This window comes from Channa argus, chromosome 17 (genome assembly GCF_033026475.1).
Source record: "Channa argus isolate prfri chromosome 17, Channa argus male v1.0, whole genome shotgun sequence".
In the NCBI taxonomy this organism is placed as follows: Eukaryota; Metazoa; Chordata; class Actinopteri; order Anabantiformes; family Channidae; genus Channa; species Channa argus.
In genome coordinates this window covers 9,073,833-9,098,749 of record NC_090213.1, presented here as the reverse complement: position 1 = coordinate 9,098,749, position 24,917 = coordinate 9,073,833, and the positions used below count along the sequence as shown (strand labels likewise).

General features: G+C 41.3%; 1 protein-coding gene across 2 annotated transcripts in view; it reads right to left on the bottom strand.

Annotated features, from left to right (window-relative positions):
* The window catches only part of LOC137102489 (pleckstrin homology domain-containing family G member 1), a 35,300-nt gene extending 25,760 nt beyond the window's left edge, over window positions 1-9,540 (bottom strand). Inside the window, exon 1 of one of the 2 annotated variants that reach the window (XM_067482079.1) lies at window positions 9,326-9,540. Coding sequence is in view for 1 of the 2 variants with exons in the window: in XM_067482078.1 (XP_067338179.1) it covers window positions 3,215-3,224 (10 nt within the window). In the remaining variant the exon portion in view is untranslated. Of the gene's footprint in view, window positions 1-3,214; window positions 3,616-9,325 lie in introns of those variants that run through there. The other variant, XM_067482078.1, reaches the window with a different exon arrangement.
* Window positions 9,541-24,917: the final 15,377 nt, after the last annotated feature.

The following is a 24,917-nucleotide window of genomic DNA, read 5'->3' as shown; positions in this document are numbered from 1 at the left end:
CAGGGAGATAAGGAAACGATACCAGGAAATCATTTTTTCCTGTATTTTTATCTCAACTGTGTGTAGGGAAAATATGATGCATGACCTTCATCGCAGAAGAAATATTCAACATTTAGTCCACATTTACACTAGATTTACAAAATACTGCATGTATTGTGAACCCCCACCCCACAAAAACCACATGTGATCTCATGAGGACCTGTGACAACAGGTGTGGGAAGATTCTAGTTATACACATTCACAGCTGCTCAGTTACATCCACCTTCAGCTGCTGGTGTAAAACATCTCAAACATTACAAACTTATAAAAATCTAAACTAAAACAGATGTAAAACTTATCTGCAATCTATAAAATTTTGAGGAAAAATACCAGAGATTTTTCCCCCCGAGACAAGTGAGTCACTTAGACAGGGCAGGACCACACACATTCTGTACAGCTAATGAATTCTTTAATCAGCCTCGCTTGTCCCTGTGAGTTCTTGTTTATGCTGCGACAGCCCGACCAGATGGCCACTGAGTTCAGTGCCATGCAGACGATTGCCGACTTGGCAATCCTGTGAACCAAATGCATTGAATATGTAGCTAAATCCAGAGAGGGGAGGGTTGACAACAAGGACAAGAAAAAGACGGGGTTTAATAAGAACGAAAATGAAGTGAAAGCTTTCTGTGAGCTACAAAGCCAGTGTTTTTAACTTCACTTCAACAGCATCTCGGTGACACTCGTAAAACACAGCATAATGGGGAATCGGGGAGAGAAGAGGACATGCGTGTCTGTGAGAGAGTGAGAACTGAGGAGGAGAGAAGCCAAAGGAATGAAAGTAGGAAGACAAGACGAGAAGAAAGGCCAAACACCACCCACCCACTCAATTGCTTTCTCTCATTGAGTCCCAATTTTTGTGACACTTACACCCTTAAGCATTCCATTTCAAATCAGTGACCTTAAAAATGTTTTTTTTTTAAAATTCTCTGTAGGCTGAGCCTCAACAACATCGCGAAGCATCTGAAGGGCTGCCTCTCACTACAGTCTGTTTAGTTACGGTCTCACATCTTCCGCTGCGTCCACTCAAGGTCAGTGTCTGTTTCTGATGAAGACGCAGGCATGATCACAACTGACGCTAAAGACCTTAAAGTGTCACTCAGGATTTCACACTGCAACAACTGTGGAAATGCAGAGGCAAAAAGAGCGATGGAGACATAGAGGATGGGAGGGTGGGGTTTCCACAGAACAACTTATCACCACACTAACAAAGAACTGGGCTGGCCGAGTCATATATTATAATACCGCTGTTGTGGAAGACGGATGGAAAAAGACAAGAAGGCCTAAAAAAGAAAATGAGCATTCCTCCTTTAATATGTTGGCGCAGAGTATGCTGCACAAGCTCCGACCCAGTCTCGAGACAGTATATCAAACATCTCAACAGACGTCACGACTGGTAAACCCAGAAGTTTAAGCATGATGTCAACAGACTCCTGTGGCTTTCACTGCCTCACAAAACATAGTTAAAGCAAACACACGCCCAGCTGGCAGTCTAATTAACAACAAATTTACCCGTTTTAATTGTTACACACCCACCACATGGACTCACACTGTTAAAGTACAGATTAACACCCTCTTATCGTCAGATTGTGTTTATTACATGAGTTAAATCCACGTTAACAGAAAGGAGTTTGTTATTTTATTGACACTGTGCAGGGAGGAGTGTGAGCGCCTGCACCTGTGATTAGCATCTGTGGGAAAAAGTGTCCACCCACAAACTTACACCTCCTATGTTTGGACACTCTCATACCCACCTTTGTGCCCATGTGACCCCTGCTGTACACAACCTTGCTCACCCTCTGAGTGTGACACACTACCCTCATTCTCTGACCTGATTGGATTTCAGCCTTAAAAAAAAAATTAAAAAATACAAAACTCACCACTGGGTTGTGTGCATCCACCTCAATCTGCTCACACACACACAGACACACACACACACACACACACACACACACACACACTTCCGTGTAAATTGTAGCATGAGACTGCGATTAGAAACTACTGATTTGTTTAGATTACTCCAAAATGGCCTGCCCCCACCCTCCCCTGCTGCTGTTCTTTGCACATGAGGGCTCAGGATGGGAGGGCAGCCTTCCTCCCACAGGACTGGGGAAGGCAGAACAGTGGGAGGACGACGACGGAGGGGTCCATTGTTTGTGGAACCTCTAAACTAAGAGTTTGCTCTAAACAGTAATTACTCCCCCTCCTCTCTTCTCTCGCCTCTCCCCATTTTTAGCCACCCCCCGACTGCTGCCCTCAAGGCTCTAATTTGGGTCACAGGCTGCAGAATGGCATCTCAACACTCATTCAAACCTCCACCCAGCAAGAGGAAACTGACACATGTGTTGTCTTTAAGAGATCTTATATCAAAACAAGTGGAACAGAAACAATTTTTTTTTAATTTTGCACGTGATTTACTTTCCATCACCAGCTCCTCGGCCGATGACTACAGAACAAAACCTTATATTTTGTAGTTTTCTATAATACCCACATTTATCACTACCCCTAAATTTCATCTGTAACAACCAACAAAGTCAACTCTTTAGCCTCCAGCGCCACTATAAAACAGAAGAGAGCTGTGTATACCATCTTTTCAACAACATTCGTAATTTAACCTGCAACGTCTGCAAGAAAGCAAACAAGCTCCATTCAACACCAGGGGTGAGAAAACAACCAGAGGAAGCTGTCCATGCAACAGCCCTGCAGAGAGATGGACACTGCAAAGACACTTCACTCATCACTGTGAGCTAAGGAAAAAAAAAAAGAAAAAAGAAGATCAATCACACACACCACCAAAACAAACAGCCCGACCATGAGAGACTGCTGGGGAAACCTCACATGCAGAAGTTGCTGTCTGATGTTTGACCAGTAGCCACTTGAAAAGAAGTGCTTTTTATAGTTTTCTTGATGCCGCTGATCACTCAAACAGATAGCCAGCACTGGGCTTATTTTACAGAATATATATCTAAAATCAGGATATTGCTCTTACATGATTATGGTTTAAGCTCCTTTGATGAGGTTTGTAGACATGCAACACATTTGACTTTTAAAATCCGGTCCCACCACATCACAGAATCAATTCACCTCAGGGAAAACTTAAAAGTTAAAGTGTTTATAATTTTGACATGCTGGGAAACATTAATTAATATATAAAGAAAAAAGAACTTTGTATCCTTACCAGTAGGCATCGTGAATGGCTTGGCTCCTTGGCTCCAGAAACTTGAGTAAATGAGGGTGAGTTTTAAAAGTGAAGCTTTGGGTGGACATAGAATTTCCCGGGCACCTCATATATCCAGGGTATTTCAAACAGTAATCCCAGAAAAAAACTTTTAAAAATTCCCCTTTTCCCAGAATCTCTCTGTCATTGTGAATCCTTTCTCCTGAGGGCAAACGTGCAGTCTGCTCTTCCAAAATATAAACAGTACCATATAGTCTCGGGCTGTGTTTTCTCCTGAACACACACATGAACACACTCTTCTGGTTCTTTTCTTTCTTTCACTGCAGTTTGCTCCGGTCTCTATCCCTCCCTTTCTCCTGTGGCAACACATCCACTGTGTGTGTGTCTAAAAGTGTTCATGTGTGTTTGTGTGTGTGTGTCCGTCCGAGTGAACGGCCTCTGCTCTCTCCTGTTCCCTCCCTGCTGGGTATTCCCCTCCCTCTGACTCCTCCTCCCTCTCTCTCCCAGCAAATTAGAAGGAGCTGGGAGTTCCACATTAAGTGGCTTCTCTCCTTTTTCCTCTGTTCCTTATTTTTATTTTCCTCCGTTATATTTCTTCCCCCTCCTTCTTCACTCCAAATTCAAACTTTTACCTTGGTTCATAACAGATAACACATAAGGGTGGGCGACACCTTTGTGATTTTGCGTCTGCTGCACGCTCAGCGGGCAGAGATCATGCATGTACACACACTTTACAAGGAAGAGGGGGAGTAAGAGGTGATCAATAGGCCGGGAGCCGGCTCAAACAAAAGCTCCTCGTCCACTGTGAGACTGAACTGCTCATTGTGTCCCAGATCCGAGAAAGGCTGGGCACAATGTTCACACACAATGTTACGTTTAATCAGATTGAAAAATGCAAATGAACATCAGTGATACAATACACGTTCTATGTCATAAACTTCAAAATTAATTTTCATTTGTATAAAGAAATGGTCTCATTACATGTGGCCTAACAAGAACTATGAGCTACATTTCAAATCCAAATAATAGAAAGCTATACTTCCTATACACCAGTTATTGAGGTTTGTTAATTTGTTTGTCAGATGGTCTTGGCAGTTTCAACAGAAAGGAAAAAACTCTCTTTATAAATTTAATACTCTTTATAATTCTTAAAGGAAAATAAGAAAATAGTAGGAATTTTTACAGCTTCCTTAAAAACTAAGTTCTGTCAAATTTAACTCGCACTGCTTTGTGGGTGTTTTCGCGCCTCAGGTTAGGAACCACGTGCTGTAAAGTGTACTGTGGGTAATTTAAGAAAGCAGTTATAGCTCAGGCCATGTTACCAGTCAGGAGGATACATAGGAGACAATAGGTCCTTAGTCTCAGACACTAAACTAAATCTGTTGGCTATTTGTTGTCCCCCTTTAAAAACAGACATCGGTCCCAGCAGCATGGGGCCCTGCTTAAACCACCCCCTTCTTCCAACTAATACAATCATAGAGATTCCCTGGACGCACACACACACACACCCACAAATGTACGACCCCTCTCTAATGGTCTGAGTGTCCATTGACCCACAAAGCCCCTAAACCTTTAAACTCTGTTCACCTGCACCTCCCCCTGCCACCTCTATCTTTCGCTCTCTCGCTCTCACACACACACACACACACACACACACACACACACACACACAGTCCATAATGAGCACCTCTACTAAACACACAGAGGGAGCATCTAAACCTCTCGGTGCAGCCAACCACAACCTGTTGATGACAGAAACCTACAGCAGCAGTCCGGCTTATCTGAAGGCCCCATGTGCTGTGAAAGCCCCCACTCCACTACCTGCAGGGTACCAACAGAACAAAAGAGATTTCTCTTCGTGCACTGGGTATGACAATAGCCAAAAAGATGACAATGAAAAAAGATTGCTGTTTCGTCTGACTGACACCCCAAAACCAAAAGATACTTGAGTGACATTTTCTTTTAAAACAGAGAAAACCAACACATCTTCACATTTAAACACTGACATTTCTGCCTGACAAAATGTTTTCTGTCTCTATGTTAATCAAACCTAAATCACTCTCCAGGTCTTGTATGTGTAAAGACACTGACAGACTTGAAAACATAGGAAATAAATGTGAGGAGAGCACTGTCCTTTCTTTAAAATGCATCTCTTGCACGTTTAGACTTTCTAGAAGTACTTTACAAAATTATAGTTGCTTACCAGGACTAATTATAAGGGTTAACCGATTAAATAACTGTTAATAAAAGAATGTCAACACTATTCCCATATGCTGTACAGCCTTTACTCTGGACCTTGTCAAGACCACCACCCTTGCCTGGCTCTGCTCCAGTGTCATTTCCACAACACATGTCATGCTCCTCCACTTGGGAGAGGACAATTTCCCCACAGACCTTGCTACTCTTCCAGACTAACAACAGCAACAACAAGACAGTGCGAGTTAAAGACCCTACACAGGGACAAACACTTTCCCAAGCTCCCTTCATGCTCCCAGAGTCAGAATTGATGGTTAGAGAGTTTGAGGTTGCCAAGAAGATCGGGGGCCAGAGCGCTTTGGTGGTCACTATGACAACAGCGAGGCATTCATCTCCAAGGCAAAGTGGCATGTGGAAAGACAGCCACTCCATTCCTCATATCGTTCAGGCAGGGCAAACACTGAGGCAGGGCACAGGGTTCATACACACACATTCAACTTTTACTGGTGTGTGTGCACACGCACACACAAATTTGTTTTTCAGAAGCATTGTATACTGTGACTTTAAAAATACCTCAGCCTCTTGAAGATGCTTTTGTGTGTGTGTGTGTAATAAAAACTGTCCCCAGTCACTTAAGCATATCCTGAAGAGAGGAGGGATGCAGACAGAGAGAGGTGGAGAACTAACTGAATGGTTGTTCTTGCAATGGCCTGTGCACATGTGTGTGTTTATGCGCACACAAAATCAGACCCATTCTACAGCCCAGACAGTCTGACTGCTTCTTCATTTTCTCAGCTGGCCACAGTTACAAAGTAAAGACTGTGCTTCTAGAGCACATGGACAACTAAACCCACGGAATATATAGAGAAATGGATTCAGAGACTGAGAGAGACTGTGACTAATGGCAGGAGTTTGTGGGTGGAGGGGTCATTCATATACAGTTTCCTCCTCCCTCTGTGACCCTGTCCGTCTTTGTCATTAGAGAGATGGATCATCTGCAGACACACACTCTTTTTATCCTGATACAGATTCCTGAAGTGTCGCTAACTCTTAAAAGCTTTTGTTCTTGCCGCCTAAGCTCTTTATTAATTCTTTCACACACAATTTTGTCCCCTTTTCCCACTTAAGTAAACCTACTTCACCATCTGACAGGATCCTGCAGTGTATTTTCTGTATCAGGTTGTTCCAGCACTTTGTTGCAGCTGAAACTTATTTTTAAGAAAATCATTCATTTATTTCACTGTATTGTTTTATGATAATCAGCCTGATTTGTCCACAAACGTCTTTTTGAGAGGTTGTTACATTTTGTTTGGTTTCAGTATCAGTATAAATATCCAGTGACATATTTAGAGGTATAAAATAAAGATATAATTTTAAACATATTTCTCCAACTTCATCGATTTATGTTTATTTTTATTGAAATTTGGGATCTTCCCAAGAATTTAAAACTAAGCTCTGTGAAGTTAAACAGTGTTTAGCTCTATGGCGTGAGGTTGTGATTACCCACTGGCAGACCACTGAGGTTAAAAAGGGTTAATTCTCTCTTTTTAGTGGCACATGCACTTCAGACTTCACTTCAGGTTGATGTAAGAAAGTGCTCTTTTGTTGTCCTGTAAGTGATGCAGAGCAGCACACTTGTTGCAGCACCTTTGCCTGTCAAAGTGGATAATCAGACCCCATAAATCACAAACTTGCCAGTAGCAAGTGAAACCCTTCAAACATTTGGGGTTCAAAGGCTAATTTAAATGGTTCACAATCTACAATCCTTTTACACTTATTTATTGATTTAGGTTTTACCCACATTTGTGAGGTTTCCAGACTCTCTGATATTTCTTTAGGGGACAGCAATCTACTCGTGCTGCCAAGTCTAGGACCCAGACTTAGGCACTGGCTAGAGCTTATATAAGGGCAGGAATCCCTCAAAATTGGTTGTACTGTAGGAGCCGGGGGGAGCATCCAGGAAAACAAAGCCATTCCGACAGACTAAACAACAACAGCGACACAGAAATAACTAAAGCTCAACAACAAAAACAGCAACAGCAACAGCCATGGTTAATGATGCAGTGGGGTGGCACTGTGGTCACGAAACGTATTTACCAAAGGAGGTAATGTCAGTACTCAACTATACAGTGAGTTGGTATTCACATTAACAGATGCAGATAAATAACAAGGAGATGATCACCAGGAGGAAATGAGGAGGGAGGAGGCGAAGGAGCACAAAGCTTTCATTTTTAATGACGGACTATTGTTTGGCTGTGGGTATTGTAGGACATTTACATTAGCACTACATGAAGCAATGCATGGTAATGTCTGCACGTTTTCTTTTTTCTTTGAGACAATAACTCCATTCTGCATTCTGTTTTTCACAAGCTGGCACTGATTTGATTTGTGCACTGCTCAGAGTAAAGTATGACACTGAGATCAGAGTAGTGTGCAAAGCTAAAATGTGTATATGTGTACACAAAGTCACTGTGTCTTGAGTAAAGTGTGTGAGCATGTGTGGCGGATACACGGAGGAAGCTGTGTTTAGCCTCAGATTAAAACGAAGGACGGGGGTCCTGCTCCAGGAAGAGAGGCCAACAGAGCGGAGGGAGAGGGAATTTTCTCCCATTAGGGAAACAAATTATATGAATACAGCACACATAATACATTTACAATAAAATGAAACTTACAAAATCTCATCATTTATGTGCACATGTATTCATCAATCTTTGTTAAGGAAATGCATACATGTCAAAATTCCATACAAATATGTCTTGTGTGATATAAGTATAACCATACAAGGATGCTTAAGAGCAGTCTAAACATAATGGTAGTATCCAAGGTAATAAAGACTGATCATCAGCAGATACTGATTAAACTGAATCTCATGTTAAATATGTAAATTAAAATGGGTATTTTTGGTTATTTTATTAGCGTATTGCATTGCAAAATCTCAAGAGAGATTTTAATTCCAAGAGTTAAGACCAACAACATATAGGAGTCTGACTAAGACCCAGACAGCCACAGAGATGCAACAACAATAAGATAAACACAAAGCAAACAACCAACACTTGCTAAAAAAAGAATTGTGCCAGAAAACCAAGTTGTTAAAGTCAAACATGACAACAAATGAGTTCATCCTATTTTTTTCGGCAAATCTGTGTCCCCCAGAAGCTGGGTGCTCCAGTTAGTGCTCCAGAAATTAGGACACACCACAAAGGAGAACACACACGTATGTGCACACACCAAATCACAAGGTAAGAATGGACAGCCATTGTACTGACACCCTAAAATATGTATGTATGTATGTATGTACGTATGTATGAAAAAAAAAATATTTCTGTTGTATTCAGTGTTCATGATCAAACCAAAGATAGTTCACCCCTAAAATGTTGTTCTAACGAAACAAGTAGTTAAAATTTAAAAATAATAAATCGTGTCACCAAATTCATCAGCTTCACAAGAAGAAACACATACACCTATAAACATCATGTTGATAATCCTTCCTAGATGAAAACTTTATTATTGTCATGTCCACCTAAAACCACCAGTGTAGTGGGTCAGTGACTCCCAAGCCTAAACAGAAACTGGTATTCTCACTACAGCAGTCTCCCATGGCATCTACTTAGACAAGTGGGCAACTGTGCCATTAGAGTCACACTAAATTGAAACTTTGGGCTGAGTAATTGGCGATCAGACTAAGTTTGGTGGACTCGAAACCTATAATTATGATTAAATAAAGACCTGGTCTTTTAAAAGAGGAAAAACTGTACAGTGTCTGAGCATGCTGTGGAAGCAGAGCCATTTATAGTGAATTAAACCAGTTCATTCATCATCAGACAGAAGTCACACTCTGTGCACGTCTAGTTTAAAGGACCACGCAAAGACAACAACAACAACAACAACAACAACAACAACAACACTGTCACTCACCTCACAGAGATCATTCCCACAGTCACCCTTTCCTCAGCTGCTCGTATCCCAGTATCCTTTTCACATGTTAGATCCATGTCCGGGCATTTGAAAAGTTACACACACTATTAGAAAGGGAGGTAGGCAGGGCTCAAGTCAAGACGACCCGGTTCGTGGTCCACACCTCTACAGTATGAGGTCAGTTGAGAGAGAAAGAGAAACACTGAAATGAAAAGAGGAAGAGAGAGCTTGGGTTTGGGTGGGGGGGGGACAGATGGAAGCAAAACGCAACGGAACTGACTGCCCACTGGGAGGGGAGGGGGAGAGACAGAGAGAGAGAGGAGCTTGCACATCCAAGCAGCCCACTTCCTGAGCAATTACTGCTGCAAGACTAGTCTCTCTCCCTCTTTCCAACATGGGCCCTTGTTCTGTCCTCTCTTACTCTGCAGTGTGGCATGGGCACAAGTCCTGGACACCGGCCAGCACTGCAGGCGACGCAAGTGACAGAAATTACACTGGGAAAAGCAAAAGGAGCCGTCACTGAAACTGTGGCAACATGTCGAGAGACTGGGGAGAAGGGCAGCGATGGTGATCTGGAGTTTATGGGAGATAATAGGAGGATGGTGATTAGCAGAAATGTGGTGTGGGTGGGTGGGTGGGGGAGACAGGAAGAGATGAGCTGGTGTAGAGGAGGCAGAGCAAGCAAGGATTTCTTGTCAAATCTCCCCCCACCCAAAAAAATTTAAACATATGCAAACAAATGGTTCACGTTACATACAGTATCATATTAGAGCCTCTTTTTCTGCTCCTTTCTTCAAATAAACTCCCCAGTGTCACTTTCAATGTGCAAGAGGATGGGTGCAAAGGTCAAATTACGCACAAACACGTACGGAGCTGAGATCACAGGACTCCAAGCTCAAAGTGCAACCTGCTGTGAGCCAGTCCATGTGAACACACACAGACAAAATCCAAGCCAGTGATTATTGTGTGTGTGTGTTTGTATATGAGTAATTTGGTCATTGTTCTGCATCCAGAGCAGGATGAAGGAAAGCCCCCTCTCTCAGAGCCAGTGACTGTTGTTCCTGCCTCCTGGTAGCAAGGCTTCCTGAGATTGACAAAGCAGCTTCTGGCCCCTTCAGCACACACTCTCTCTCACTTCCATGTTTTCACCAGTCTTAAGTTTTTCCAGGGAAAACAAACCTGCACGTGGTGCTGCAGCAATCGCAGACGGTGGCAAACATTGACCTTTGATAAGAAGCCAACTAATAAAATAAACTTTAAAAACATGGCCTCAATTTTTGTGTAAATTTAACTCAGTGTGCCATGTCTTTACCGTATATCAGGGAACTATTTAAACTCTCGTTGTCTGTGACCTACTGTATTAGACACCACTCATTGCATAAACACGGCTGATGTGGGTCAGCATCAGAGCAGCGCCTGACTGAAAACACAATCTTTGCTGAAACTGAAGCAAACAAAGTGTTGCCAGATGCTCATATTGGTGTTATCATTACTTTTATTTTGCTTTTTGGAGATGATGGGTGGAGTTCACTAGAAATGCCAAACAGCAGAGTAACTGAACTGACTTAGTGCTTGTTTGAGACATGACACATGAGACCGAGCACTAAGTAGTCACAGCATGACAGCACAGTAAAGTTATCATTTAATATGTTGTTTGTTCTTTAAATCTCCATACACACCATGGTAATCATCATATACATTTACCCCATTTCATTATGCAAACTATACATCAACAAAATCTTTAGCTCTATTAATAATGAAAATAAACAGAAAGTAGGTGAAGTCCAGACGGTACTGATGTCATTAACTACACTGTGATTATTTAGAGGGAACTCGTCATATCCTATTCCAAATGCACAGGTGTTGCCTGTACACAAAAATCTAAAAGTCAGAAGATATCAGCTGTATGCAATGGAAAAAGGGTGGAGGTCAGTATATTTGTGTCTGTAGTGAATAGTGGATATAAAGGGATGTTCTTAGCAAAACAGAAGAAATTGTATAAAAGGTGGAATTAGATAGTAACTCAGGACCTCCCAAACTAACAACAGGAAGCAATCCCCCCCCAACCACCATTTCCTGCCCGTCTTTTGCTTCCTTCATTTTCTTGTTTATATTTTAAAGGAGTCAAACAGGATGTGATTTCATTAGGCAGGTGAGTCACATTCATGTGATGGCTTTAGTCACTTCAGCATCACTAAAAATGATGTTTTTATCTCGTCTCGTCATCATCTTATTGTCAGCACAGGAAATGTTATTAAGCAAAACTTCTTTCTTTTTCGTTTAATCTCTTGCGTTTCTCTGGCGTCATGTGACATCATCAGGATTCAATCAGAGCTGCTACACTGTTAATCATATCTTTAGTGTTTGAGTTGTCACAAGAAAATTCCATTATGCATTACTTATTGCAGTAATTAAAATTTAATTCCTGTAAATAAAAAAATATAATTTTCTAAAGTCAATGAAGTGACGGTCAAGCTGCTGAATTAAAAGTAAATGTCCAGTTATGTATATAGCGCTTTTTTTAAAGCGCTCTAGAATGTTGAAAAGGTATATACTGTATATATATATAATAAGAACACATCCTACAACCCCGGCTATAAGTATGAATGGGTCATCTTAGTGAGTGCATGTGTTTGGCAGTAAGACTAAAAGCTTTACATTATAGTTGAAAACCACTTACCTGCTCTCCGCTAAAGCAGGAGCCACAGTATTGGCAACACATTATTGCTCAGACTAAGATAAAGGGGCAGAGAGTAAAGACATCTACAGGTAAAAGCGTGTGCAGGTACCACACTCAGTGTTTGTGTTTGCATGTCTGCTTATGTGGCTTTTGAGCAGGATAAAGAGCCAACAGGGCATGTGGGCAGGTTCCCTTTGACCTGTGGAGGATTTATTTTCCCTTAAATTCATACAGGGCTAATGCGCTGCCTTTCCCATGCCAGTGAAAACCCTGGAAGAGGAGCCCTCTCTGGCCCTCTCCTCTCTTGAGGCAACCTAAGATGTCACTGCACACAAAAGGAGCCGTGAAAGCCGTCCAACTCAAGCAGGGGCTATTATTTACACTACCAAAAGCAAATCGCTCATCTGCTAAACAGTAACCCTCCATCCAAGCATCAGCTGGCTTGTAGTGCTTCTCTTGTTTTTCCCTTTTCATATAACTCTCTTTCAATTTTTCAGCCGTTTTATCTGTTTCTGCTTCCCTCCTATCATCTTTCTCTCCTTCTAATTCCACTTTTATGAAGAGGGGGAAAAAAAAAGCTTTGCAAAACATGTACAGACTATAGCATACAGAAATGGGACATCACAAATATGGCAAGCTAACCATTTTGAAATGGACAACAGTAGGAGTTTTTGGTCAAACTGTTACATTTTATACAAAAATTCAAATTATAAGGAAAATCAGCGCTGAAAAACACCTATGATAACATTCATAACTGTGTTGCAGCTTGGGCAGCTTGGCATTTGAGTCTCTGCACATGCTGTATGTTCAGTTACAGTAAATGTTCAAAGTGTGATAAAGCGACACTCTGGCGGGGTGATTCATTTCAGGTATTAGCATAACAGGTTTTTAATAGTTGCTTAGCAACATGACTGTGTGCAGCATTTTTGTCTTCTCAGGAATGTGTTTGCTGGACGGACACAGTGGTCAGTGCCCACACGCAGCCTCCTAACTCCAGGTTACTGTATAATATGAAAACTGGTGCAGCTCATGTGTGAGTCAACATGTCAACAGCTACAAACCAGAAGTAGAAATATATCCTCAGCCCTTTCAAATACAGTTGCTAAGACGCTCTAGAACTAAAAAGGTCCAACGCCTGACGTTTACAGTGAATACAGATGTTAGTGACAGATCTTAACTACAGCCAGATGTGACCAAGAGGAAGATGATCATCATCAACACAGCAACCGCAGACATTCTGAAAAAGAATTTTCCACACTCCAAAGAAACCAAAAAGAAAATATGCGATGCATTGACAGCCTCACATGGTAAATGCTGTACATGTTTCAAAACAAAACTGAAAATTTAGCTGTGGTAATTTGGACACTCGGGAAGTAATTTATCAGAGGCTTGTAATGATGCTTAAATGAAACCAGTACTTCCAAACGGTGTCGAAAGGCAATTTAATACTGAGTGGTATTACAGTAGGTGAAAGAGCAGAAGCTGATATAAACAACTAATTTGTGCAGAAGTAAAATGTATATGATTGTGCTGCATCAGAATCTGAAGCTGATCTGCATCTTTACTCAGCATATAAAAGGATCTTTAAAAATTATTGAAAAAAATACAACCAAGCCCAGGCCAAAGGCCACTGTTATAAAAAAAGAAAGCCTGAGATGTTGTCTTTCATTCTGTAACACTACCTCTCATTATCTCCCTCCCTCTCTTTATGTCGTTATCTGTCTTTAGGTTCACTGCAGTGTTTGCAACCTGTATTATCTTTCAGCTGAAGTGTGCTGTTAATATAGGCCATCAGTAACTTCAATGGCAACACCCAGCCACCCGAGCCCAGACCCCCAGCCTGCCACGCTCACGCACACATGCATGCACATGTACGCACGCAGACACTCACACACACACGCGTCCCAGTGGAGCTGTAATAGAAGACAGGATCTAGGACAACTGAGAGAGACAGAGAAAATGGCTTGGAAAAAAAGAACTTCACATCAAGAGAGAATATACTCTTCTGACCATCAATTAATCATTAAATCCATAAAAGCACAATTTTACAGTCTGATGTCTTCTAATGACTGCAAATGTTGGTTTTTTCGTTAATGTCAATTACAAAAATGCCCGTATAATTCTTCCTCTTTAAGGCCACTTAAAGTTCTGGAGCTAAAAATCATGTATCTTGTCTTGAGGAACTCGACATTGACAAGTTAAAAAAAGAAAACTTGTTGTGGCCAAGTTAGAATCCACTGTAGTTCTACTGAGGAACTGCTGTGTAATGTAACCCACTAAAAACTGTAAGCAAAAAAAAAAAAAATGTTTTATGAACATGTTATAGGTGTGTGACGATGTAAGTTGTGATGTGGAGAGACAAGAACGAACACTACAGTGTTGGTCTATATGTGGCCTGGATACAAGAGGACCAAGGTGAGAGCAGGGTGGAAGCGGGACGAGGCTCCTTATTTTTAGCTTTGTTCCCCTGCGCACTTACTGTATCACTGTGGTGTGATTTAGGGTACAAGCGTCACAGCACATAAAGAGCAGCTTACAAAAAGGGATGTATTTCAGCACTGATGGCAAAGTAAAGTGTCTTTCACAATGGAAAAAATGATTCTTTGAAATAAAGAAACATCAAACAAAACGAAATAAATTCTGTCCTGGGAGTTAACAACTGTTTGATCAGTTAGCAAACTGCACCTGTGGAGTAGTCAGTACAGTGGAACTTCCTAAAGCACTATTCATCCACATAAAACAGGATCACACACATATATAGAACACAAGAACTGCACTCTTGCAGAAGTAACAGGCTATTTATAAACCACTTCCTTTTATTTACCCAACTCATTGTTCAGACCACATCTGCTGAGGGCCAAGGGCACAATGGCCAGTCCATATAGCTGACCACACACACACACACACACACACACACACACACACACACACACACACACACTGTGGCCCTGCAGCAGCCAGACACAAGCCATCATTCAGAAATATCCACAGCTTTTGTTCAGGGGTCGGGGTGACAAACTCAAAAAACTGATACCACCTGTTACACACTCCCATTCATGCATACCCTCACACATACGGGAGCTCACATCTACAAACTAGCATGCACAAAGTCACCAACATGAATATCCTTACATGCCTGCACACTAACCTACACAGATGAAGCGTGTTGGCTTTATCAGCCACAGTTGGTCATTTGGTTAAGTGCTGGAGATGACATCTCTTTACAGACTATCTGTTTCATGTCAGCTTTAATACAACAGGAAGTCAGTCAGGGATTTTAAAAAGCCACCGGACAGCTCGTAACCCTCAACGGCAGCACAGTGACCCATGCGCTTGCAGTCAAATACAGAAATACAGAAACATCAAGTGTTTTAGGTCCAAAAAATCTGGAAGGATTTAGCTGAAGATTGAGACAGAGGGTCACAAAGCACACACACATGTGCAATAATTCCTGGTTCCCAGAATTCCAAAAGCATTGCTGTCCTTTACAGCAATTTACTTTGAATTGAAGTTATTTCCTATGAAACCAAGAGCTGCCCAAAAAGGCCCGTATGGAGTAAACAGCCCCGATCATTATCTTCCCAGCTCTCTACCAGCAAGCCACAGGGGTACACTGGTGGGGCAGAATAGGGGATACAGGAAACCAGTACGGTTTCCATTTTCAAAACACAAAACCAACCATTGCACCACAGGTACAAAGCCTACAATTTAAGGTAGTTCACACCTTCACATTTCTTTACTTAGCCTGAAAGACTAACTGGCTTTTTTCTGTTTATATCAGTCTGCTCTGTACTTTTTGGCTGGCACTGCAGGGATAGTGGCTGCTTCTCATTTTTTACTCTTTTACTCCCTTTACATATTTTCTCCACTTCACAGGAAACAGTCATTCGTCAACACCGCAAACAAATGTTGTTTGTTTCCTGTCCTTGTCTGGGGATTTTTCTGGTACATTTGGCGACAACTTGACAGATCTTGATCGTGTGTGAAGAGCTGATGTGTGTTTTTCCTACGCTAAGCAAACCATAAAAAGTTGGTTTGAAACTGATATTTAAGGAAAATGTAACACACCCACATTATGACTACATCAAGTCAGTTGCAATTTAAACCTACAAGATCACTTTTCATAAGCACAAGAACCTGACCAGGTAATACAGGTGATAAAAAAACTTTTGTTTTAGCATTAAATAAAAGTCCACACATTAAAGAAAAATGCTGTTTACAACAATTTTACATGATTGTGGAAAATCTTCCACATCTACAAATTGGCGGGAAAAGTCAAAACAAACTGCTTAAAATCATTATAAAGCTCATTAAAAAACCAAATGTCCAACCGCCTCCACTAATCCTCTACTTATGTGGGCATCCACAATGCTGCACCCCAGCGTTCAGAGAGTCGGACCCCTGCCCCACTCCACAGAGGGGCTTCCCTGCCAAATGCTGCACAACAATAAAACAAACACATCACACTGGGGCTGATGGAGGAGGTGGGTGAGCACGCAGGGGTGCGGGGTGTAGAGGGAGGCCGGAAAGTGAGAGGAACAGCTGCTGAGTGGGAGAGCTGGATGAATGGAGGGGGGGGGGTTGGAAGAAAGAAGGGGAGTTCTCCTTTTTCTCTTTCAGTGAAATAAATTACTTTTATGTTTGCAGCCTGTTCAGGATATGCTGCTATCGTTAGGGTGACTGCCACCCTCCCCCTCCCCTACCACCAACCCCCCTCTGGTTTCTTTAGGCATTCACAAATTGACAAGTGCACAATAGCTCTGTTAATAGTAACACTTTGCTTTCTAGAACATCGATCGGTGTCCAGCAAATATGGCTGAAACTGTTTTAGCACCTACATCTTAGCATGTGCACAGCCTCTTATATGACTTTATAAACAGTCACAATCTGAAGTGTTGCTCCTGTCACATGGACGGTGACGACAACTGGGAGCTGCTAAGTCAACACACCCATTCGCCTGCTTTAATTCCTCCCAACAATTTAGACAGCATGCTCCAACAACATTACTGCAGAGTGGCAGGGAAGGTGTAAAAGCTGCTGTAAAGAGGCTGGCTTGATGTGTGTATTTATGTGTGTGCGTGTGCATATAAATATCATACTGAACTTTACGTATTTTACATGCAGAATTCAAACTTTGCTGTTCATAAATTAAATGACTGCCATGTGACCATCTTTTTTTTTAATTTAAAAAAAAAAAATTTTTTGTCAGCTGACACGTTAGTACTTGTTGGCAATTCTCATGGACAGGTTAGCTCATAAATTTATATTATTACTGATTTACTGCATTGGATATAACCATGTAATAAAACGTATCCTCATCCTGCTGCTCTAATATATTTTATGAGGCCTTTGTTGTTGGTTACCTGTATGTTTCTAAGAAACAAACCAATAAAACGCAAGTATGGCTGCTACTGTAGGTGGTGCAAATAACTACTTCATACATACTTCATACATCCCTTTTGTATGAGCAGTTGGTTTGACCCACAGATCACACATCTGATCTCTGAGGTGGTATAGCCCTTGGCAACATTCAAATACAGCTGCTCACTCCACTCAGTTTGCCACTAAGAAAACACTGGTCAGCAAATAAAAAGACTTGAAACTGAATTACAGCTGCAGGCCTAAAACAAAAATTTATTTGGGATATTTTTAGACCGTTAAAGCAAACTGGTTGGTCTCTAATTCAATACAGGGACTAAAACAGTTTGTTTGCAATTAACCAACTTCCTCACCATGGATTTCCCCCCCCCATACACAACTGACTCTCTTCTCCTCCCTTTGGCCTAGCTCACTTGGCAGAACTTTTCACATATATATTATAATGAATGGTTGCTAGAAATAGTGCAGTGCGTGGGGGGGGGGGGGGGGGGGCATACTGTAGACATAACAAAAACCAGTGAGGAAAGTCGTCAGCCATACATACAAGGCCTTAGGGAATAAACTGAAGAGGGAGGGAGACACTGAGGCACAAATTCACATTCTACAATGTTCAGCCCAAGTTTCTGGTGGCCTCGTTATTTAGAATATATTTAGTAGAGATACATTATAAGAATTCAAAATGGTTAGAAATCCTGTGGATATGAAAATGTCTTTACCATGAGTCAAGTTGTAAACAACAGATGAGTGACTTACTGTTGGGATTCACAAACTGCAATGTCCTAACTTGTGTTGTAATATTTATGTATGTAAAACAATCTAATAATAATACAATTAATCATAAAAAGAAGCCAGGTGATGGTGCATAAAAATGGAGTTAGTGTAGTATGTCACACATTATATAACGACACTGGCAGTGATTTCGTCAGCTGGGAATCAATGAAATAGAAACTATGATCTCCCCCTGAAATCCCCCTTGTCACTCCTGCATCTTCAGTCATCAGACTTTAATCTTTGTTATTCATACCTGATGACATCTCAGGTTCAAACTGTAATAGACTAACCCTAGAACACAAACACCAGGGGAATTCATAGGCAATATCATAATTTCAAACAAAAGTCCCTGTGCAGATAATTGAAAATATAAAAAGAAAAATGAAAATAAGTGTAGCTTAGTACATCCTTAACACTCAATACTTTGTTGTCCTCACTTTATCACTTGCCCAGATTCCCACTGTTAACGTGGGACTAAGGAGATATTTAAAGTAGAGAAATTTATTTTCCCCAACAAACGTTAAACTCTACATAGTTTTCCAATTTGAAGTTCACTGAGCTGATAAACTTAGCATGGAATCCACCTGACTGGAATAAACATGTCACTGGTCCTCGTGGGACGTTCTCTGTCTGTGGTGAGCTGGTGACCTCTGATGCATTCTAGCATTCTTCTTCTACTTCTTCTCTTCCTTAACTTTCCCCCCCCAGTAGGCAACATCTACTAAATAGTTACAGACCAACTTCACTGATCTACATTTCTATTTGTACCTTATTATTTTTATCTTACTACATTTGTTTGACCGCTTTAGCTTTTTCCTTAATACAGAATCCACTTAGCTAATAAATAATTATGTATTATTCAACCACCTGTCAATACTTGGGTATTACACACACACGTGCCACACTTTGCCTCCTGATAAGTAATGCCTACAATGCTGGAGTTGTACAGAATTTGCTTTCCACTCACCACCACTGTGAGTGCAGACAAGAGGTCTGACAGGACCTGTGACACACTCAGCAGAAAACACAGCATAGTACATTCATCCCTTCATAATATTTACAGTGCAGGCCCTTAGTGGGCAGTGGGGTTGTCTACATCCACTGTGTACTGATTGTGTGTGTGTGTGTGTGTGTGTGTGTGTGTGTGTGTGTGTGTGTGTGTGTGTGTGTGTGTGTGTGTGTGTGTGTGTGTGTGTGTGTGTGTGTGTGTGTGTGTGAGAGAGAGAGAGAGAGAGAGAGAGAAAGAGAAAGAGAGAGAAGAGAGAGAGAGAGTCAAAAGAAAAACTTCCATATATAGCCAATACTTTGAGGATTCATACTATCTAGAATTAGCCTGCTGCATTCAGAGCATGAGTGTATCAGTCTCACCCTGATCCTGACCTCCAACCTTTTGGCCTTTAGATTACACAGCCATAACCTGCAGGAAGCAGGGAGCTGGGAGAGGCAAGTGCAGGGTCAAGCCATTTTCAGTCAACAACCAGGTTTTTGCCATTAAAAGCTTTGCATTTTTCCCTTAACGTTTGAGAAACTATGAAAAACAGTTTTGTTTTCAGATATGCCGCAACACATTTTTCAATTAATGGCATTTTAGGGCTTAACAATTTAAGAACTAAGAGCTGGACAAAGCTCATAGATTAATTCCCTTATTATACAACACTTATCTAAGTGAACGTTGCAACAAACTCATTATGCAGAAAACACTCATAATACGCAGCCTCTCTAAGAGCAATAAATAAAAATCATTGTACACTCTAACACTGTGTATTACATGCATTATAATTTAGTGTGTATTTTAATTTTAACAGAAATCACACAGAGCAGCACTAAAATGTGTCTAATTCTAAGCAGCGCCAAAATCTTTGTAATCTTTCTCTTTCAAACAGCTCTAGCTCAGTCAGGCTGGTATTACAGTTGAACTGAAAGCACACATTAAAATACTTTCTAAGGTAACCATTTTAAGATTTAAATTCATTCCACCAAACTTTCCCTTTCCCCATCACAAAGCTTGTAATTAGGTGAAACATGTTTTTACAACAGATCTCTAAAGCACTTTAAGTAGTGGTTAATATAGAAAAAGCTCTTGTGTCCATGTACTTAAATCAGAATGTAGGTATGTCAGTTGAATAAATACAGACGTGTGTTATCGGAGGCACACAATGGATTGAGACATCCTTACATTTACACAAATTCACCCACACATGCTTCATTTAACATCTGAAGTAGATTTCTAAAGTGTGTATGGGTGGGAGAGCAAGCACGTGTGAAACCAGGTTTCGTGTCTTCTCTGTTGACAGCTTAGGGCAAGTTCTTTGTGCTTTTGTATTCCAAATGTCTTAGCTCATCTGGATCATTTTCGCTGATTCAAACGACACCCATACCTGCACAGACCTTAAAACCTCGGTTGACCCTTTTCATCATTTGAACTGAAATGTGACATCAAACTTAATGCAAACATATTTAAACATACAGGAATTATTTGGCATGTCTTCTGAACAAAAGAAAAGGATCCTGTCTAAGGAACAACCTAAAGAAACTATTGCGTTGAACCTAAGAATCAAAGGAATTCAATTGGCATATGGTACAAGACACAACAAAATGAAAACTTAAAAAAAAGAGACTGTGTGCAAACTGTGTTCCTGATATTTGGAGGTCGAAGTGGTTAGTGGAATTGTACTGAAGTACATCATAAGAAGAGGTGGTTCTAGTGTTTTGGCCACCCTATTTAAAATGAATGATGTAGACAAACCAGTAGAACCAACAGTTCTTATAATGCACTCCAGTACAACTCCACCACCCAATATGACCTCAATAATAAACAGAGAGAAGAATTAGATGCCCACTAAATTGACAATCCAGCAACTAGACTTGGGACTAAGAAAACAAACAAAAAAAATTCACTGGTTTGTTAAAAGAAGTTCCCTTTTGTAGCCTTACTCACAGTAACACTCCAAAAATATCCCTGTGCAGCTGAAGCAGGTCTCTGCATGTTCGTTTACTGGTCTAGTTCGGGCTGGACCTGAAGACACACGATTAGCCACCAATGTGCACACTTGCAAAAACACCTGAGTATAACAGGAAACACATGGTGATATCCATCAACCTTTTGTCCTTTTGACACACATGTGCATAGGCATACATACAAGTGATGACAAACTGTGAAGTCTGGAAATCAGAGCAGGAAGTAGCAGCGGCACAAGCTCATCCGTTAAGGCAAAAGGACGACATTATTACACACAAAAAGATGCAGGGAGATAACCAGAATGTTACAAAATAAACCAGCTTGCATGTGCTAAAAATGCATGTGTTTAAACAGAACCATGTGACTGAGGGTGACAAAAACAGTGTTTTGCTCAAACTGCTCAAAGGCTGTGTGACCTAATTTTTACTCTAACATTTCTAACCACAGTGCCAGGCTGCACCCAATGTGACTGCCGTGCAGTTTTGCATGTGAAAGGGCATGCTTTGCATGTCAGTCCAGATCAGCCTTATTGTTTGCATCCCAACTCATGGCAGACAGTGAGAAAATGATGGGTGGTATATTTTCTGATAGTTGAACTGATACCTGTCATAATAAACGGACATTTCTATCCACACAAGTTCAAGTTGAAATGCTTCTTATAGATGAATGGTGCTAAAATTCTCACACATTAATCACCTAAGGTCTTTCTCAAACAGGAGCATCCACAAGAAGCTAAATTTAATGCTCGTAAGCATAGTTCACTTCCTTTTCCTGCACGACAAGCAGGAAAGGTCATTCAGCTCTCCAGCTGAAGTTATAGTTGTCTGATTGAGACAAAGCAAGGTGATGGCAGATGTGCAATAATGTGGAAGTGTCTAATGGCTGAGAGATTGTCTCAACTCTGCTTAACTCATTAGTTTTGCAGCATTCTTGATATTCAACCAGTTTTCCTTCCTTTTCCTATACATAGGTAGAAGCACACCAGTGCTCTGAGTTGGCTAGAAACTGGTGCCAAAATGGTCACAGCCCAAGTTCCTAATGTGATGAAAGATGGGAATACTTTTCCCATCAGCTTCTTCCATCGCCATCTTCTTCCCCAAATCTCTTCCCATTTGCTCCCCCTCTCTTGTCATCTCCTTCACGCCTCAGCTTCTACATTTGACCTGCCAGCAGCAGTTGAAAGATTATGGCCCCCCCACACACACACAAACACACAAAAGAGTCACTCCCCACCACCTGCAGGCACAGAGAGCTCAGCTCCAGCCTCAAGTAAAGATTAGTAAACAAGGGGATGTCAATCTCTCAAACACCAAATTTTTTTTCCAGTAGGATTTTAAAACGTTAACAGGGGTAGTACTCAACATCATCACACTGCCTTGATTCTGCTTCTGTAATTCAGGCTGCTATGATCTGAAACAAAAGAGAATGTATGACAACCCTCCTTCCCTCCTGTTGCTACTGTAGTTAGAGTGTCAGTACACCCCGCAAAAAAGGTCATGGTCATCAAAGATATTCCAAAAATCATCAGGTATCACATCTCTTATGGAAACACTGTCGAGGATCTTCCCCCCTGCAGTGTGTTTGAACTCCCCACGACGCTATCTGGAACTGCTTTAGGCAGAACAGAGAACAAGGTTCTGGATTACACTGGACCCAAGGATGGCAGGTTTATCAATATCACACACACACACACACACACACACACACACCATGTGGACCTCAATATAAATAAGACAGGTTGTGGAGTGATTTAAGATCTTCAAGGGAGAGAAATATGATACAGCACTGAACTAAAGACATCCCGTGGAGCCATCCGACTGAAAATCCTCCAGTAAAAACATCAAACATGACACAGAGGGAGAGGAAAACTACTTGACAGCTGCAACTCATCATAAACTTGACCTGCCCATCACGTTAAGTACAGTTCTGTGTGACCAAAAGATGCAGAGGAGCAGTTCTACCAATGGATGCAAAAAACAGGCATAGGCACTTATAAAATATGCAAACACTATTACAGTTACAGAAATGGCTTTGTGGTAAAAAATAAATAAATAATCTGTTCACCAGGTTTGTTTACTATGTTTGATTCTTACCAAGTTAAACTACACGGAGCAGCTATTGTTAATGGAAAGGCCATTCATGACAAAACAGCAGCACTAGATGAAAAGTAAAAGGGAAGTCATCACAGTTCAGCCTGACAGGGCTATGAATGTATGTGACAATTTTCATGCTAAACACTCCACGGTTGTCAAGACATTTTATGGAAGACCACAAATTTAAACCTGTTGGTGCTACACAAACAGCCAAGAGATCGTCAAACCCAACGCTCTTCATCCTCAAGAAGCCATAAATGCCAACCAACCTGCCATAACTGAGTGATGCTGCTCACAGCTGTATGAGACGGTAACCCAGCGCCACAATGTCATTAGCAGACAAGCAGGAGAGAGTAAATCCCATGGACCAAGCTACTGACTTGGCATGAGACGAGGGGGATCTGCTCGGTTTGGGGTGTAATATTACAGGGTGGCACATCGGAGGGGACAAAGGTCTTAAGGTTGTCTAATTTAACATTACATTCTCGTAAGACTGAGAAGTGGGGAAAACTACCTGCTGTCCTATTGTAGCTTTGAGGATTAAAATCACTTTCCAACTTTCTCCACAACGATGTGAATTTATAGCACACTGGTCTGTGGAAATGCATACAATTTAGAGGAGGTCAGGGTTTTCTTTTTGCCTCAAGGTAAAAAAGAAGATTTATATCATCAGATTTTGTGCATGTGTAATAAAATCTGCTTACCAGGAACTCTTAAATGCACAGTTTAACAAGTTTAGTTTATCTTTATATACTGCTCAGACATCAGAGTTATGTCTTCTCATCCCAGTAAGACAGCATATAAGCCAAGCATATTTTTCAAAACACTAGGAGTGATTATCATATTATCCTGTTTACTTGTCGGTCACAGAAGCCAAACTTAATATGTGGGTTATGGTGATATTCGGCATTAGTCATCACTTACGACGATCGAAGGGATGCAGCATGAAAGTCACCTGTGAGTGCCAAGAAAACTGTACACTTCTGCCCCCTTCTTCCGTCTGCTGCTGTTTCGTAATAGTCTGAAATCTGTCCAAGTAAACAAATTGGATCCCTGTTTGCTTGGACTGAGAGTGTCAATTTTGACAGTCCTGTCCAGAAAACAACATCAATCTATATTTGAACATTTCCATTGTACGAGGACTAGCGTTATGTAATATCAACAGGGCCGGTGGCAGCCTCCATCCTTACACATCACATCATCACCAGTGGAAATTTCATTGCCCAGTGGTCTTTATTATTTTTCCCCGTCTTCCATCATCAGTCTCTCGATTATCTATCAGCATTCTCATCTGTCATCATTACCTGTGTTATCCAGGGCTGCAGTCTGACCTGCGTTGCATAACAAGCTCACCTGCTTCTATCACCACACTAAACACACTGGGGGACACGTGTTTCTGCTTTGCCTGTGGGCATTTCATTATGTTCTAGAAGGGACCCGATATGTGATGGATTCACTCACTGGGTTTGTCTGGAGGTGTTTTTCCAGAGAGCACATGTGCAAATCTTCGCTTCCCTGCAGCAGCTGGAGAGCAGGCTTTCTTCACTGAAAGCGATGGAAATCTCATCTCAGGTCTCATTTTATTACCAAACTTTTTTCAGATTGAGCGGCTTGGCGGTAACTCGGCTGCTCGAACGATGTGTCCTTGTCTATCAGGTGGTAAAACCTCGACCACCTCACCCGGCTCCATGTGACGTTGCGTCATCACGG